The sequence below is a fragment of the Monodelphis domestica genome, chromosome 6, assembly GCF_027887165.1.
Source record: "Monodelphis domestica isolate mMonDom1 chromosome 6, mMonDom1.pri, whole genome shotgun sequence".
Taxonomy (NCBI): Eukaryota; Metazoa; Chordata; class Mammalia; order Didelphimorphia; family Didelphidae; genus Monodelphis; species Monodelphis domestica.
In genome coordinates, this window is record NC_077232.1 from 290,331,803 (window position 1) to 290,349,139 (window position 17,337).

Here is a 17,337-nt window from a genome sequence, read left to right on the forward strand (position 1 = left end):
CATGATTTTTTACAACTTTATAGGTCTGATCTGGGATATGGAGGAAATTTATAGCCAGTATGTGGCAGAGGCAACACTTAAGCCCAAGTCCTCTTGACCTGAGCACCAGCTCCATATCCCCTACAGCCCCTTCCCTAGGTTCAGTAATGAACATTTAAATATTTAGCATTTAGGTTAACATTTTAAAATGATAAGAAAAAAATGTTTGAAGTGACATTTAAATGAGTTGTAATATTTTTTAATATATGTAATATACTGTATTCAGAAGAAAAAATATTTCATTATTTTAAGTGGACAGAGGCCTGTTTGCTCTATGTAAATGGTCTTTTGGTTGAAAGCTATTGACAAATGGAGATTATATGTATCCATAACCCTGCTCATATAATGCCAAATTCACCCACATCAAAACAATTGTAAACCAAGTCTCCACAATCATTAGCACCTTGCCATACTGAATTTAAGCATGCATATTTTTCAGCAATGCTTGTTATATAATATTCATTTGAAAACATTTCACCCCACATAAGGGAAAAATATATTGCATTAACTACTATTTTTAGGGGTCGTCATTTCAAGTACACATGACACCCTTTGAAGGGTCTTTATAATGAACAGAAGATTCTTTGCTTCATGACCAAAAAAAGCCTTTTAGACTCATGGATCAACCAGAAACTTACCCCCTTAACATTTCATTCCTTCAGCAATAGTTTACTGTGTTCGCATGAAAATGTGATTCCCCAAATTCAACAAAATTGTACTTACTTAGCACCTGCTGTACCCAAGATATTTAAAGTGACGTACTCTTTGCATTTACAACCCGGAAAGAATTCTAGGCATCTAATATTTATTGTAACACAAGTCAGAATAGGAAAGCCTGTCATCCCGGGGCGTAAACTTTCTCCCTCTATTTGTGGCAAAAATCGGGCGTCGTAGTGGAGAACCAAACGAAATACTGAAAAAACTAGGATGGGATCTACTTCACCCCAAGCGTCATGCTCAATCTTTATGATTCTGGGCCAGTTTGGTGCCTTCGCCAACTCTGAGCCTACAGAAACACTTATGGGGCTTCTGTTTGTGACACGGAACGTACTAAGCAATAGGAATGCAAAGAAAGACAAAAGTTCTTATGGGGGGAGACATACAAACGCTATGTACCAACCAAGACAAAATGGAACCATAGAGGGAAGGTAGGGTTAAAAGAGGGCTTGACATACACACTAGCTTTCCTCAGCTGCTTTCTTCCCCACCCCCGCTTAGCAGGCACGTCTTTTAAAGACCCAAGAAATACAATTCACTCTCGGAAATTTTATCCCTATGGCACTGGAGAGGATGCGTTTACATCTCTGCGGCAGCCCCACGTCCGGGATCCTTTCTTTCCCTTTCATTAGGACGTGGGCTCCTGGGAGGGGAGGGGAAAAAAAACAACTGCTTACTTAAGAAACAGGAGTGTACCCACTTGGGGGCTTTTCCCGCCCCTGTCTGCAGCAAAACCCTACGAAGGCAGTGGGACCCAAACCTCCCCAAAACCAAGCTGGGTTACAGTCCATCCAAGGTTCCTGCCCAGAGTTCAACCTTCCAGATTTGGGCCAATGCGGCACCTCAGCGAGAGCGCGTTGACGCACGTAGATGAAGGGCGGGACTTCCGTTTCGTACAGGCTCAGGATTCGTTACTGCCCCGGATGCAGTCAGGAAGACGGCTTTTGGGGTGCCGTGGTTTATGTCTCCACTTGCAGGTCGAGATGCTGTGTGGTTCCCGACAGCAGCTGCGGAGCCGGCTGCTGCCCGCCCTCCTAGGGAGCAAGAACTGTACGCTAAGACGAGGCGAGCCAGTAGACAGTCCGGGCTTCCTCTTGCCTGTGTCCGCTTGTGCCTATGGCGCCGCCGCGGGGCCGGCTGGGGCTGGGGGCTGGTACGAAACCTTGGCAGCATCAGCCCCTGCACACTGGGCGGAGGCGATGTTCCTGGGAGCGCAGGGCGCCACGGGGCTGCCGTGGTGGGCCAGCATTGTCGTCACCACCGCAGCCTTGAGGAGTGCCGTCACACTGCCCCTGGCCGTCTATCAGCACTACATCTTAGCCAAGGTGAGCTCTCGCGTGACGGAGAAGAGAGGAAATCCTGACCTAGCTCAGCCCGCTAGAAGCCCGCCCTTGTGCGCATGCTCGAGCCTCGCCCTCTGCAGAGAGCTCCCTGTTTCCACAGGCCCAAGCGCCTGCGCCTGCCGGTGATCTAGATCTGAGACTGTATTTTATTACCTTTGTGTCCCCAGTGCTTAGCGTGCACCTAGAAGTGCTTTGAATTTCTTTTGATCGTTACATAATTTAAGTGTCTAGATGTACACGTGGTTATATGTTGTAAAATGTGGTATGCACATTTTAAGGAATTTTAGGGCACGGTTCCAAAATTTTTTTTTTCCTAAAGTGGATGTACCATTTCACAGCTTCATTAAGAGTGCATCAGTGTGTAACTTTTCCAAAAGCCCTCCAACATTTATTTTCCAATTTCCTTTCTTATTAGCTTTGCCATTCTGATGCATATGAGGTGGAACCTCAAGAGTTGCTTTAAGTTGAAGTTCTCTAATAATCATTTGGAACATTTAAAAAAATATGAACCTAAATAGTTTGGATTTTGCCCCTTCAGAACTTTCAGCTTCTATTCTTTAACCATTTATCAGTTGAGAAATGGCTGTTATTTTTCTAAATTATAATCAGTTTATTTCTTAGAAATGTGGTCATTGGAGAAGCTTGCTGCAAAGACTTTTTCCTGGTTAACTGTTTCCATTCTGTTATTAGTTGCATTTGATCTGTTCAAAAACTAAAATTTTATGTATCCAAATTGATTTTTCTATCTCTTGTGACTCTATATCCCTTCATTGGTCACTGACCCTCCCCTCATCCGCATAGCTAAATTGTAATATTCTCCATTTTCTTAATTTGTTTGTGCTATGACCATGTACTCAGATCATGAATCAATTTGGAGCTTATCTGCCATTTTTCTTAACTTTTTATCATAAAGTGAGTCCTCTTCACTCCAATAACAGAGATCTTTGAGACAATTAAATACAAGGTTGCTGGGTTCATTTCTTTCTCTATGTTGTATACCTGATCTGTTCAACTGACTGACCTCTGTATTTTAGCCAGTATGAAATTGCTTTGTCAATTCATGTAAGATCTGTTAATGTTACACTCCCTTTCCAGGCAATTTCCCCCCCTTTTTTTTTAAGATAAAAATTTTATTTTTATTGTCATGCAAAACATACTTCCATATTGGTCATTGTTGTAAGAACAAACTCATATAATCTAAAACCATAAATCTACTGATGTGAAAGACAATTCCAACAGATCATTTTCTGGAGGTGGATAGTCTTCCTCATCATAAGGCTTTCTGAATTGTCCCAACTCATTGTGTTGCTGAGAGTAGCTAAGTTTTCACAGTTGATCATTGTATAGTATTGCAGTGTTCTTCTGGTTCTGCTTATTTCACTCTGCATTAGCTCCTGCAGATCTCTGCAGCTTCTTCTGAAATCATCTTGCTTATCATTTCTTATAGCACAGTAGTATTCCATGGCCAGCATGTACCATAATTTGTTCAGGCATTCCCCAGTGGATGGACATCCCCTCAATTTCTAACTCTTTGCCACCACAAAAAGAGCAGCTATAAATATTTTTGTAAAAGTAGGTCCTCCCCCCTTTTTTATTATCTCTTTGGGGTACAGACCCAGTAGTGGTATTACTGGATCAAAGGGTATGCACAGTTTTATAGCCCTTTAGGCATAGTTCCAAATTGTCCAGGCAGTTTTCACAAGGAGTAAGTCTGTCCATCAACAACTGTATAAAAATGATTGAAATCACAAAAATTGAGAAATGTTACCTAAAGCAGCTCAGAGATTCTACCTCATGCACATTAGATTGGCGAAGATAACAAAAATGGAAAGTGTTAAAGGAGCTAACAATTAGAGGAATACAGGCAGACCTATCCATGGTGAAGCTCTGAATTTTTCTCACCATCTGGAAAGCAATTTGATCCATAGCCAAAAAATAACCAAGCTGTACATTCTCTCTAACTCAGCAATACCACCACTTAGCATATACCCCCAAGAGATCCAAAAAAGAATAGAAAGGTACACATGTGTACAAAAACAGTACTATCTGTTGTAATAGAGGCCTAGAAGTGAAGTGGTTGTCCACCAGCTCAGATATGGTGGCTGAACAAATTATGGTTCATTTATGTGGTGGAAGACAGTTCATTTTTACAGTCCCTATAATAAGGTAAAAGAAATTAATTTTGAAAGAATTACAACTTAACCAGTTGTGATTCCAGAAGATTGATGATGCACCTTTCTTAAGTGGTTAAAATTGCCAACCTTAGGACCCAAAATACATAATGGAACGTATTTTCAGATATGGCAAATATGTGAATTTATTTTGTGTGGTAATGCTGATTTGTTACAAGAGAGCTTTTGTTTCGGGATGGGGGATGATGAATGGGGGATGACAAATGCTCCCCAATATTTGTTTTTATTTTGGGAACTATAGGTAGGTGATAATAGTAATACCCTCTAAGCATCAGCAAAACGCTAAAAAAAAACATAAAGAGCAGAACAGACTTAGGAATAGAACACACAGCAGGACAGTTTTGATACTATCATGTTGGAGTTAATATAAATTTTTAAAAATAGTTAAATATACAGTCCTCTTTCTGTTCATGTTTATTGATGTCATAATAGAGAAAAAGGAGCATTGTTAAAAATAATGAACAGGACTGTTTAACTTGTTGAGGTTCAAGTTCTGAGTCTAAATTTAACCATTTTCATGAAATCTATAGTCACAAAATTCTTCTCTGTATAATTGTTAAATAGGGAGATAAGATATTCCTTGTGGTATGATGCATTTGAAACTTGAAGGAATTTTTTTACGTGCAATTTTTATGTGTAATGTACAGTTTAGAAAATCAAATCTGAATAAAGCTTATACATTCTTTTTAAAAAAAATAAAGGGGATATGAAAAAATAATGACATTAATGTACCATTGATGGGCCTGTGAAATGGTGTGACCATTCTTGAGAACAATATGGAAGTATTTAAATCTTTGATCTTTGATCTAGCAATAATACTAGATCTATATCCCAAAGTAATCAAAGGGGAAAAGAAAAAATATTTCAAACAGTTCTTTTTATGATGGCAAAGAATTAGAAATTGAGAGTATGCCCATCAACTGGGGAATGGCTGTTTCATAAGATTATAATTGAGTACTATTGTGCTACCATAAATGATGAGTGGATAATTTCAGGAAAACCTAGAAAGACGGAAACTATTGCAAAGTGAAGTGAGCAGAACTAGAACACTATGCAGTAGCAGCAATATTGTAATAATGATCAGCTGTTATGTGAAAGACTTAGTTACTTTGTTCAATGTGATGATCTAAGATAATTCCCAAGATCCATGATGAAAAATACTGTTTGCCTCCAGAGAAAAACTGATGGAACTCTGAATGAAGATATTTTTCACTTTTATCTCTTACCTTTTTCTGTAACATTGTTAATGTGGAAATATGTTTTGTGTGACTTTACACATACTTAAATGTACAATGTACATACATTGCTTTCTCAATCAGTAGTCAAGGGGCGGGTAGGAGGGAGAGAATTTAGAACTCATTTTTTTAAATGAATGCTAAAATTAAAAATAAAAAATGAATGTCAAAAAATTAAAAACAAAAAACAGCAAAAAAAATAATGAACAGGGGGCAGCTAGGTGGCTCAATGCATAAAGAGCCAGGCCTGGAGAAGGAGGTCCTGGGTTCAAATGTGGCCTCAGTCACATCCTAGCTGTGTGACCCTGGGCAAGTCACTTAACCCGCATCATCTAGCCCTTACCAATACATAGTAGTGGTTCTAAGACAGAAGGTAAGGGGTTAAAAAACAAAATAAATAATGAACAGAATTAGGGCAAGGACAGAGCCCTATGGTATTCTAATAGAAATTTCTATTTGTTGAAATCAGATTATTAATAATTATTCTTCATGTCTGGTTATTTTGTGAGGTGATTATTTTTTATTTCTGTAAATTAGCCTTCTGGTGGTGGTATATGTGTAATGTTTTATTTTTTTAAAAATAGCAGGATATAGGGAGGTAGAAGCACAAGTGACTACAGATTAAACTTTAAAATTTATTCATGATGGAGGTGGGGTGGTGGTGAGGGGGTGGCAAGCACAGCTGGGTAGCTCAGTGGATTGAGAGCCAGACCTTAGAGACAGAAGGTTCTAGGTTCAAATCTGACCTCAGACACTTCCCAGCTGTGTGACCCTGGGCAGGTCATTTAACTCCCATTGCTGAGCCCTTACCACTCTGCCTTGGAACCAATACGCAGTATTGATTCCAAGACGGAAGGTAAGGGTTTAAAAATATATATATATTCATAATGATTTCTGCTTTCTCTTTAGCTAGGTGGAAAATTTGCAACCAGAAATAAAAATAATTGCTAAGAATCTCAACTATGACATTGCATTTCGAGCAAAACAGTTGGGATGGTCAAAAAGAGTAACTAGGTAAGTTACTTTGCACATGGGAAACACTTAATAAATATTAAATTAATATAATTTAATAATTTACTGTATAGCATAAAAGGCAAATTTTGAATATAATATATTAATGATGTTACAATTAGACATTTCACATTTCTGCTAGGAAAATGTTCAGCCTTCAACATATTTTAATGTGGTTTTTAGGAATAAGAGCTTCTTGGTATACCTCTTAATTTATAAGTAATCTTTATTATAATATAAATCAGATTCAGATGGAGGATTTTAACAGCAATATTGTTCACATTGCTATTAACATTAGTACTCATTTCTAATAAACTTCAATAACATTAAAGAGATTATTAAAGATTTTAAAATGAAGTGCCTTTGACATTTGCTTGCCACTTAGGAAGTTTATGGTAATAGAAAACTAAATAGCATTTTACACATTAACTAAGAAGCAGGATATTGAACAGAGTTTATGTTTTGGGGATGTGAAACTAACTTGCAGTGTTGTTTATTATAGAAGTTTTTTCAAAAACTCATTTTAAATGAGTTTTTGGTGGGGAGGGATTTTTCCTCCCTTTTTTATCTTTCATTCAGGCTCACTTATCTGAACAACATGAGGAGGATTGTTTCAGAGCTATATATTCGAGATAATTGTCACCCATTCAAAGCCACTCTGCTGGTCTGGATTCAGATACCAATGTGGGTCTTTATGTCTGTTGCCCTACGGAATTTCAGTCTAGGGATAACAGATTCAGAAGGTAATCATTTTAAAAATATGGTTTCCCTTAAAATACTTTTCTTTTTTTAGATTTTACTAAAAATGTGTTGTAATTTTATGATAAAAAGTAATTCCAGCATTTATTGTATAATTCGTAAATATTAATTCTCATATCCTTTGGTTACATAAAATGCTTTAAATTATTTGAAGCATGTGTGTTCATAAGGGCAGAATATTTTTGATTTTGCATTGGCTAGTGGGGAGCAATAGTATATAGACATCTAGATAAAACCAAGAGGCAGGAAATGAAGATGTGGATCTCAGGTGCTGTGAGCAGGGAGGATTATTCAGTAAAGAATATGATAATAATTCACCCCTGGAGAATATCTTTTTGTTGAACTAGCATAGACAAAGGTCTGCTGTCTTCCCAAGGTATGTATCTAAGTAGTATGGTAAGTAAGGTATGTATCTACCTCCCATTCCTAGAGATATTGGAGGTGGCAAGTAATACCATCTAAAGGCCTTTAGAAATAGATGTTAAGCATCTTGATAACAGTCAGTAGAACTCTGGGCCTAGAGTCAGAAGGATGAGTTCAAGTTTGGCCTCAGACATTTACTAGTTCTGTGACTAAGGAAGTCTTTTCACCCCTGTCTACCTTAGTCTCCTCCACCCTAACATGAGAATAATAGCAATAATAATACCTACCTTGCAGAGTTGCTGTTAGGGTCAAAGAAGATAATATTTATAAAGCATTTTGCCTGGCACATAGTGTGAGTGGACTAAAGCTCACCTGGAAAATATTTGCAGGTTTTAGGTGACTACAAGTTCAGTAAGAGACAACAGTGATAAAGCAGCCAACTAATGAATGATTTTCTGAGCTTCCTTGAAAAAAGAATTGTGTCTAGAACTAAAATTATACCAGATCAGAAAAATTGCCAATTTTTATCTTTAACATACAAGGAGAGAAATTGGTGTATAAGATAAAACAGATATTTAAGAGGGCTACTAGGTGGCTCAGTGGATTTTTAACTAGGCCTAGAGATGGGAGGTCTTGGGTTCAAATGTAGCCTCAGATACTTCCTAGCTGTGTGATCCTGGGCAAGTCACTTAACCTTCATTGTCTAGCCCTTACCACTCTTCTGCCTAGTACCAATACACAGTATTGATTCTAAAATGGAAGGTAAGGGTTGGGGAAAAAAAAGTTATTTAAATTCATATAGTCCCACAATCTGGAAAAATGTTAGGCAAAAATTGTAAAAGATGAACAAAAAGAATTTGTGCACTAATAATCATTTAAATCCAAAACAGAAAGTCTTACTAGGAGATATGTTCCAGTTTTTATTGCTTAATTCCTCAGATGTATTTTTAATGTTATCTCTTTTAAGTGGGTTACTTATTTAAGAACTAAAAAACCTGTTAGAAACTGAGGAGACTAAAGACCACATGATTCCTTTCATTCCACAATATTTATGTTCCCTTCTAATTTTTGTAAGAATTATATTTTATCAGGTTTATATAAAATATAACCCCTCTTTTTCAGGAGGCTTTTCTATTCAGGAACAGTTTTCAACAGGTGGAGTCTTATGGTTTCCTGATCTCACCCTGCTTGACTCCACATGGATTCTGCCAGTCTCACTTGGTATCCTCAATTTGTTAATAGTGGAGGTAAATTGTTTAGATTGAAGGATTTTGGTTTGTTAAATGTACATTGAAGACAAATGGAATAATAGATAAGAGGGCCCTGCAAACTTGATATTGTATGTGTGTGTGTGACTGCAGTGGTTAGACTAGATAACAGGCTTCTTTAAAGTGTTGGTTAGGAGGGTTTTTGTGAGGATAAATGGGGTAATATTTGTAGAGCACTTACAGCAACAATAATCATTAAAATACCTGCCATGGAGAAGTCAAGGGCCTGGATTCTAGACATGCAGAGTTTACATAAAATTTAGTCTTTTTCTTTATAAGGTTTAGGGCAGTGATGGTGAACCTTTCTGGGCATGCTCTGTCCCACCCCCTTACCCCACACAGGGGAGGGAGGAAGCAGTCCCATTGGGCTGCTGGGCGGAGAGGCAGGGGATGTGAAAAAATGTGTCATGCATGAAGAGGGAGAGGGGAGTAGCTCTCCCCAAGACTCTGCCTTTCTAATAACAAATTGGGGGGGGGTTGGGGTTGGCTGCATGGTCACAGAGAGCATTGCATGTCATAGATTTGCCATCACTGGTCTAGTAGAAGAAACAAATACAATATTACTAAATATTACACAAAGTATAGTAGGGAAAGTTAATGTTTCCTGGGTGGATCTGAAAAGGCTTCATGGAGGAGGTGACTGGAGTTAGATTTTTAAAGCCTGGTTAGGACTCAGCAAGGATAAGGGAGTTGGTGAGAGAGTGGCATTCTAAAAATAAAAATAGCCCTCCAAGATTGTGAAGGGGTGAAGCCAGAGCAACCCAAGCCTGGGGACAGAAAGGAGCCAGCAGAGCTGGGAGAGGAGCGAGCTGCTCCAGAGAGGGGGCTGTGGGGAAACGGGTTTAGGTGGTAAGATGGAGAGTAATGTGGTGTCATAGATTGACATTTGGGATACGGAAGATCACCACAGTTCAGTTCTTCTTTGTGTGACCCTCACTCTGTGTTTGTTTTCTTGACTTGACTGGGAGGGGGACAGCTGAGTCGTTCTTGAGAGCCAGGCCTAGAGATGGGAGGTCCTACGTTCAAATCTAGCCTCTAGACACTTTCTGTGTGACCCTGGGCAAGTCACTTAACCCCTATTGCCTAGCCCTTACCATTCTTCTGCCTTGGAGCCAATACACAGTATATTGATTCTAAGACAGAAGATAGGGGTTAAAAAAAAAAGTAAAGGGTACTCAGATACATGTCAGTAATGATAAAAAAGATTTATCAAAGGGAGCAGCTGGGTGGCTCAGTGGATTGAGAGCTAGAGATGGGAGGTCCTGAGTTCAAATCTAGCCTCTAGACACTTTCTGTGTGACCCTGGGCAAGTCACTTAACCCCTATTGCCTAGCCCTTACCATTCTTCTGCCTTGGAGCCAATACACAGTATATTGATTCTAAGACAGAAGATAGGGGTTAAAAAAAAAAGTAAAGGGTACTCGGATACATGTCAGTAATGATAAAAAAGATTTATCAAAGGGAGCAGCTGGGTGGCTCAGTGGATTGAGAGCTAGAGATGGGAGGTCCTGAGTTCAAATCTGGCCTCAGATACTTCCCAGCTGTGTGACCCTGGGCAAGTCACTTAACCCCCATTACCTAGCCCTTCCCACTCTTCTGCCTTGGAATCAATACATAATATCAATTCTACGATGCTAAGGTAAGGGTTTAAAGAAGAATGTATTGACTTCTAATCAGGTGCAAAATTTTGGTTTTAGTCAAAATTTATTTTATTTATCTTTTACATCATTGTGTATGTTTTCTTCTCTTTCAGATTTTTGCTTTACAAAAACTCGAAATGTCCCGCTTTCAGAAGTATATCACATATTTTACTCGTGGAATATCTGTGTTGATGATTCCCATTGCTGCAACTGTACCCTCAGTAAGTAGTACAAAACAGGAAGTACATTTTTGCGAAATAGTTATTTCTTCTGCATGCCAGGAGTTACTGGATCTGGAAAATATGTATAAAATTTTTTGGCCCTTTGTACCAGAGAAATCTGGTTTTTTTTCCCCCTAAACTTCCAAGTCATAATTGACTCTAAAGCATCTAAACCATACAATTTGGGGATTATGATTTCATTTGGTGATCCTAGTGAGAAAACACCCTCTGCTGACCCAAATCATCATCTCTTCCAAAACTTGGTGTTACCATTTGAGTGTCCCAGCAGCCCTCTTATCCAGGACCATGTGACAGTATAGGCCAGAGCTGAGTCTAGAAACGTGGAGGCCAGCTCTCTGGAGGCCCCGTTACCACCTTTCAGAGATGAAATATAATTTAGTATTTTGCTATTGTAGTATTTTAATCATTGATATTTCTTAGGTTTTGATTTTGTCTCTCCAACTGAATTATAAGCTCTTTAAGCTCAAGAATTGTGCTTTACTTCTGTATCCTTCCCAGTGTCTAGGAGAATGTTGAGAAAATAATAGAAATTTATTAAATATTTTTGATTCATTAACACATACCTTTGGACAAAACGCAAGTCATATGATGCCAACAATGGATATTAAGCTCTATATTTAGGTTCTACATGTCATTGTACTGTGGTGACTCCTTATATAAGGGTAGAGAACAAATGGAAGGAATGAATGAATGAAAAACCATTATTGGGGGAAGCTGGGTGGCTCAGTGGATTGAGAGCCAGGCCTAGGACTGGCGGTCCTGGCTTCAAATCTGGGCTCAGACACTTCCCAGCTGTGTGACCCTGGGTAAGTCACTTAACCCCCATTGCCTAGCCCTTCCCACTCTTCATCCTTGGAAACAATACCCAGTATTGATCACAAGACGGAAAGTGAGGGTTTAAAAAAAAAAACAACCATTATTATTAGCTGTGTGCCAAGCTCTAGGAGTACAAATGGGGGGGGGGGGGGGGAAGAGTTCCTCCTCCAGGCTTCTTGAATTATACCTGGAGAAGAGTGCATAAAAGGGGGGGGGGGGGGGAAGGCCCATGAGAACTCAGCTGAGGGCAACTGCTGCCACCTGACAGTGGACAAAGAAGAGCCCATCCCAGTAGTGGCATGACCAGGCCTGCAGAGAGGACTCTAGAAGGGATAGCAATCTTGTGAGATGGAATACACTTACACCCCCTTGGAGAGTCCAACCTAGGGGCCATAGTTTGTGTGGAGCAGATATTGAACACAACATCATCTCTGGCTGTCAAAAAACGGCCCAGGAGCTGGAAGGGCAATGTGCAAAAAAGGAGCAGCCATAGCACAGTTGAGCCAATGCCGATACCCGTCCTCACTCCTGGGCTTCCTGGCTCTGATGCTTTGGTTTCTCTTTCCAGGCAATCGCACTCTACTGGTTCAGCTCCAGTCTCTTAGGCCTTTCCCAGAACCTGCTGCTGCGCTCCCCAGGATTTCGACAACTCTGCCGCATACCAATGACCAGATCATACTCGGACACTCCTTATAAGGACCTCTTTGCTGCCTTTTACAGCAAGTTCTTTTTAAGAAAATGATCTCTTCTACAGTGACTAGAGTATCTGACTCATTCATTTCCCTTTAAAATGAAAGGTCTGGTAGCAGTTCTTCAGGGAACACTTTTTATGTGATTGTATAATGCAATTAGCTATGATTTAAAATGCTGTTGCAATGTGTAATACTTGTGTTTTAGACAAGTGAAGATCAGGCCACTTATGGTGGCTACTTTGATCATTGAATGGAAAGAAAATTTGTTTTATATTTGGAGAAGTGGGTGGAATTTGCTACAAAATCTGGAATTGCAGAAGGGAAGTATCAGTAAGTCACCTAAATTTAAAATGGAGAAATGGCTTCGATGAAACAAAAACATTTGCTAAAATATTAACTAGTAATATTATAGTGACCACCTGCATGTTAGATTGAATAAAATAGATATAAAAATTGTAAGGAAACCAACCTCATTGAATAAATGCCTCTGAAATCTTTACTAAAATGGTTCAATTGATATTATCTTTTTCGTGCTTCAATAAACCCAGACATCTCAACCAAGATGCAAAGGAGGTGAATAAGTTTCCATACCTTTGAGGAAAAATTAAACAGCTCAGGTGTTATCAAGAAGAGGAAACAATAGAAAATGCTAACCGACAAAACCCAGAGAATTATCACCTTTTAGTTCAGATCACCATTTATAAGTAAGTACTCCCAGAGCATAAGTGTGTCTTGCCAATTGGTTATAAGGCTGCTTAGTGGTATGGTTGAGGCTAGAATTCACCTAAGATTACCAGTATTATATCATACTGCTTTACAGCCCATCATAGGTTGGGGCAGGGAAGAAATAAAATAGCCTTTTTGTGTTTACACCTTGAAGCAGAATTAAAGAATACTCAAGAACAATTGTACTAAACTCAAATAGGCGTCCCTGAGGACTATTTATTTACTTTTTATGGTGGTTCAATTACTTTAGCTGTGTCTGCCTCTGTGACCCTATTTGGGGTTTTCTTAGTAAAGATACTAGAATGCTTTGCCATTTCTTTCTCTACCTCATTTTGCAGATGAGGAAACAGGCAGACAAGGTTAAGTGACTTGCCCAGAGTCACAGCTAGTATCTGAGTTCAGATTTGAACTCAAGTCTTATTTTATAAACACTGTGCCACCTACAGATTGGCTTAAACCACAAATTTATGTTATATTTTATTTTTTACTAATATTTCTCAATTATATTTTATTCTGGTTCCTCTGAGTTTGATATCTGTAGGTTAAAAAAGTCTAGAATGGTAAAATTTTCCTCAAGAGAAGTTCTTACATCCAAATTAATTTGAGACAAAGTGAGAGATAAATGTTTTTATACTGTTTTCACTAATTTTCCTCTTTCCAATCTAGGTCCTTTCCCAGTCTTATCGTATCAGTTTATCTTTCCAACACACCAACTGATATTACTCCTATTTAAAAAGAAAAAAAGTGACTTCTTTTTGCTTACCAAATAAAACACAACAAATCTGTAATCCAGCATTCCAAGGCTTTCTACACTCTGACTTCAGTTCCTCTCTCTAGCCTCCTTTACCATTGATCTTCATTATCATCATGGTAAACAACCAATCATTCTCTGCCATGCTCTAACATTCTGCCTTCTGTCTTTCTGCCTTTGCTCCACCCGGGTTACTGCAATGGTTATGATCTAGTTGGCTTCTTAGGGCCAACAATCTCTTGGTTGTAATCTCTTACTGGAATATTTGACCTCCTTTTTTTTTTTTAAACTTCTCTCTGCTACAAAAGTGATTATTCCTTTCGGTATTTCACAGCACTTTGCCTGGGCCCTTCTCAGTGGTTTGTAAACTCCATGGGAAAAGGTCAGTGTCATATCTTTGTGGACCTAGCACAGCCATTGGTATTACCATAAAACAATACCCAATACCAGGCACAAGAGTACTTAATAAATACTTTCTGATTAATTATATTGTTCACTCTTCTTGATCTCTGGGTTCTTGGCAAGCTGATTAGACCTACCTCTGTTTGCAGTTAGCTCCAAGTGAGGCCATTGTAAGCCAATCAGTTGGGTGGAGGGCTTAGAATTTTTCTTGTTTCATGGACAGGACTGAACAAATCACCATTTCTAGCAGAAGTAGGACCCTACTGTAGGTATGATAAGCCTTGATATGCAGAATTAAGACTTTGGTTGTTTGACTCTATGTCCTGATATTCCCCCTTTTTAGGCTGATCCATTTTACTGCAGGCTCTTAGGAACTGATTGAACTGACCTCAATGTTAACAAATCTACCAATAGCTTTTCTGTCATTCTTTAAGATTTGGAAAGCACTTTATATAATTTGACCATCACAACAACTCTGGGAGGTAGGTGCTGTTTTTTAGAATTGAGATCAAGGCACTGAATATTTAACAGCAGTTGGTGCAAAGGCCACAAATAGAACCCAGGTTTCACTTTGATTCTATAACCAGATTTAGACATTCCGTTAAGGTGAATATAAGCTTCCAGAATTTGGATCTTAAGAGATTAAAAACCTGTAGCATGTATTGACAACTTAGTGTATTAAGATAAAGCACAAGGAAATAACTATTTTGTCAGTATAAGGCAAGAAAAAGGTGAATGTCTAGTGTCATGAGAGTGCAGATTGACCTGATTAAAATATAAGAACACTTTGCTTTCTTCTTCTTGAGGAAGTAATGAAAATAAAAGTATGATGACAATGACTATAAGAGTTGAAGCTTTGAGACAATTGGAAAATACTATGAAACTTCTAAGATATAGGCAGTCTACTAAGGACTGAGCTAGCTTTAAAACCAGGAATACTCAAGTTTGAAGTGATTGTCCGTCCAGGTGTCTGACTTGTGGCAAGGCTTGAAACTTTTGCTTCATCATATAATTGTTGAGAAGGTCAAAAGGAGACATAGTTCCCATCTTATGAGTGCTGCCTCTGTAGGGGAGGGTTTGGAGGGAAAGATAATTAGGTTTTGGACATGTTTAGTTTAGCATGGACATCCAGTTCAGGATGTCTGAAAGGCAATTGGATTGTAAGATTGGATGCCAGTGGAGAGATTGGGGCAGAAAAATGTAGATTTGAGAATCCATCAGCATAGAGATGGTAATTAAATCCCTGGGAGCTCATGAGATCCCCAAGTGAAGTTGTATTAAGGGATAGCAGAAGAGGATGCTCTTCAGAAGAGGGACACCTCTAATTAGAGGGTGTGATCTGGAAGCACCAGCAAAGGAGATAGAGAAAGAGAGGTCAGAGAGGGATGGAAAAAACTGAAAAGAGGGATGTCCACAAAATCAAGAGAAGAGACTATCTAGTAGGACAATCAACAGTGACCAAGGGTGTGGAGAAATCAAGAAAAATGAGGAAACAGAAAAGGATTTGGCAACAAGATATCACAGGTGACTGAAGAGAGCAGTTTTGGTGGAATGATGAGTTCAGAAGACTGATTGTAAGAGAGAGGAAAGAAAGTGGAGACAACTGTTATTGATGGGTTTTTTGAAGAGTTTAGTTGCAAAGGATAATAGTGGAATATGGGAAAATCAAGTGAGGTTGTTCAGGCTAAGGGAGAAATGTATGTAGGTTTTAGGTATATGGGAAATTAGCCTGGAGAGAGAGCAAGATAGAGATTGATAAAAGTGAGTGTGAAGATGACAAAGTAGGCAAACAGAGGAGACGAAGTGGAATGGCATCACTTGGAAAAGAGGTTGATCTTAGTAAAGAGCTAAAAGCCACTTCATTGTGTGAAAGGGGTGGAGAGAGTGATTGAAGGCACTTGAGTGATAGTTGGAGAGAAAAGGAAGCTCATGCTAGATGACACCAATTTGTTCTTTAAAATACAAGGCAGTGTTCTCAGCTGAGAATGAGAGGAAAGGAAGCCATGAAGGGTTTAAGGAACAATGAGAGGGTTTGGAAGAGCCTCTGCTGAGAAGAGGATAATAAGTTGATAAGGCAGGTGTAGTAGATTACCAAGTAGCAGTAAGGACTCAGTTGAGGCTGTATAACAAATTATAGTGGACCCAGTTGGAACAGTTGTATGATTTTCTCCATCTTCATTCTGCAAGAGGGAAGTGTATAGAACTGTCAGGAGAGTATCTATACTAGGCCTTTGGTGGCCTCTACCAAATTCTCTCAAAGACCCCATCTAATCCAGCAAGCTAGTGCCACTTAAGAGGTAGAAAAGCTTAGCCAAGAGGTGCTAGATTCAACCTAAATTTGCTCTTAGATATCTAATTCCTTCCAGAGATCAGCAGTCTCAAGGGTAGGAATGGATAAAGAGATTTGAAAAATTTCAGGGTTTTGTTCAAACTTTTGGAGAAACTCTTATACATTATACATTCCCCCAAAACTCTCCAGCCCTACTTCTGAATCATTGCAGACAGCCCCAGATTAACCTTGCCTCTGACTATCCAATGTATGTAAACTACTAGGACAGATTAGAACCGCTGTGACTTCTTTTTAAAAAGTACTTTCTATTTTCAATTTTTCAAATCAAAATTAAAAGATAATAAATAATCTATCCCTCTCCCCAAAAGGGAATAAACTCCTCAATGCATAGTGATGCAGTTCAGCAAAACAAATCCCCACCTTAGCCCTGCAAAAATGTCTCCTCATCCTAAAGTGTCTTATTTTGGACTTAGGATTTTTTGTAGTTATATTATTGTGGTTTATCACTGTGTATAGATCAGAATTCTAAAATCTTTCAAAGTTATTTTCCTCTATGATGATCATTTCATAAGTTGTTCTCCTAATTCTGCTCACCTTCCTCTGCATCATTTCAGAAAGGTCTTCCCAGGTCCAACTGAAATTATCCATTTCATCATTTCTTATGGCACAATAATATTCCATTACATTCATATGCCACAATTGATGAAGCCACTGCTAAGGAGTATATCCATTTAATTTCCATTTTTTTGGCTACTGTGAAAAAAGCTGCGACAAATGTTTTTTGCTTATATAATATGATTAACATTTATTAAGCACCTACTATGTGCTAGGCACTGTGCTAAGTGTTCGGG

At 38.7% G+C, this 17,337-nt stretch overlaps 1 protein-coding gene across 1 annotated transcript; it reads left to right on the forward strand.

The window, feature by feature from the left end:
- The first annotated feature begins 259 nt into the window (after positions 1–259).
- On the forward strand, positions 260–12,822 carry LOC100023565 (cytochrome c oxidase assembly protein COX18, mitochondrial). The gene is made up of 6 exons (XM_007495660.3): positions 260–2,081; positions 6,440–6,540; positions 7,117–7,280; positions 8,782–8,906; positions 10,681–10,788; positions 12,194–12,822. Exons 1-6 carry the CDS (start codon positions 1,590–1,592, stop codon positions 12,365–12,367), a joined length of 1,164 nt encoding a protein of 387 aa, XP_007495722.2. The 5' UTR covers positions 260–1,589; the 3' UTR covers positions 12,368–12,822.
- Positions 12,823–17,337: the final 4,515 nt, after the last annotated feature.

Coding starts and splice junctions, on each gene's coding strand:
- LOC100023565 (XM_007495660.3), top strand. CDS start 1,590: ATGCGGCACCTCAGCGAGAGCGCGTTGACGCACGTAGATGAAGGGCGG. Junction 7,281..8,781: donor AGGGATAACAGATTCAGAAG/GTAATCATTTTA, acceptor CCTCTTTTTCAG/GAGGCTTTTCTATTCAGGAA. Junction 8,907..10,680: donor TCAATTTGTTAATAGTGGAG/GTAAATTGTTTA, acceptor CTTCTCTTTCAG/ATTTTTGCTTTACAAAAACT.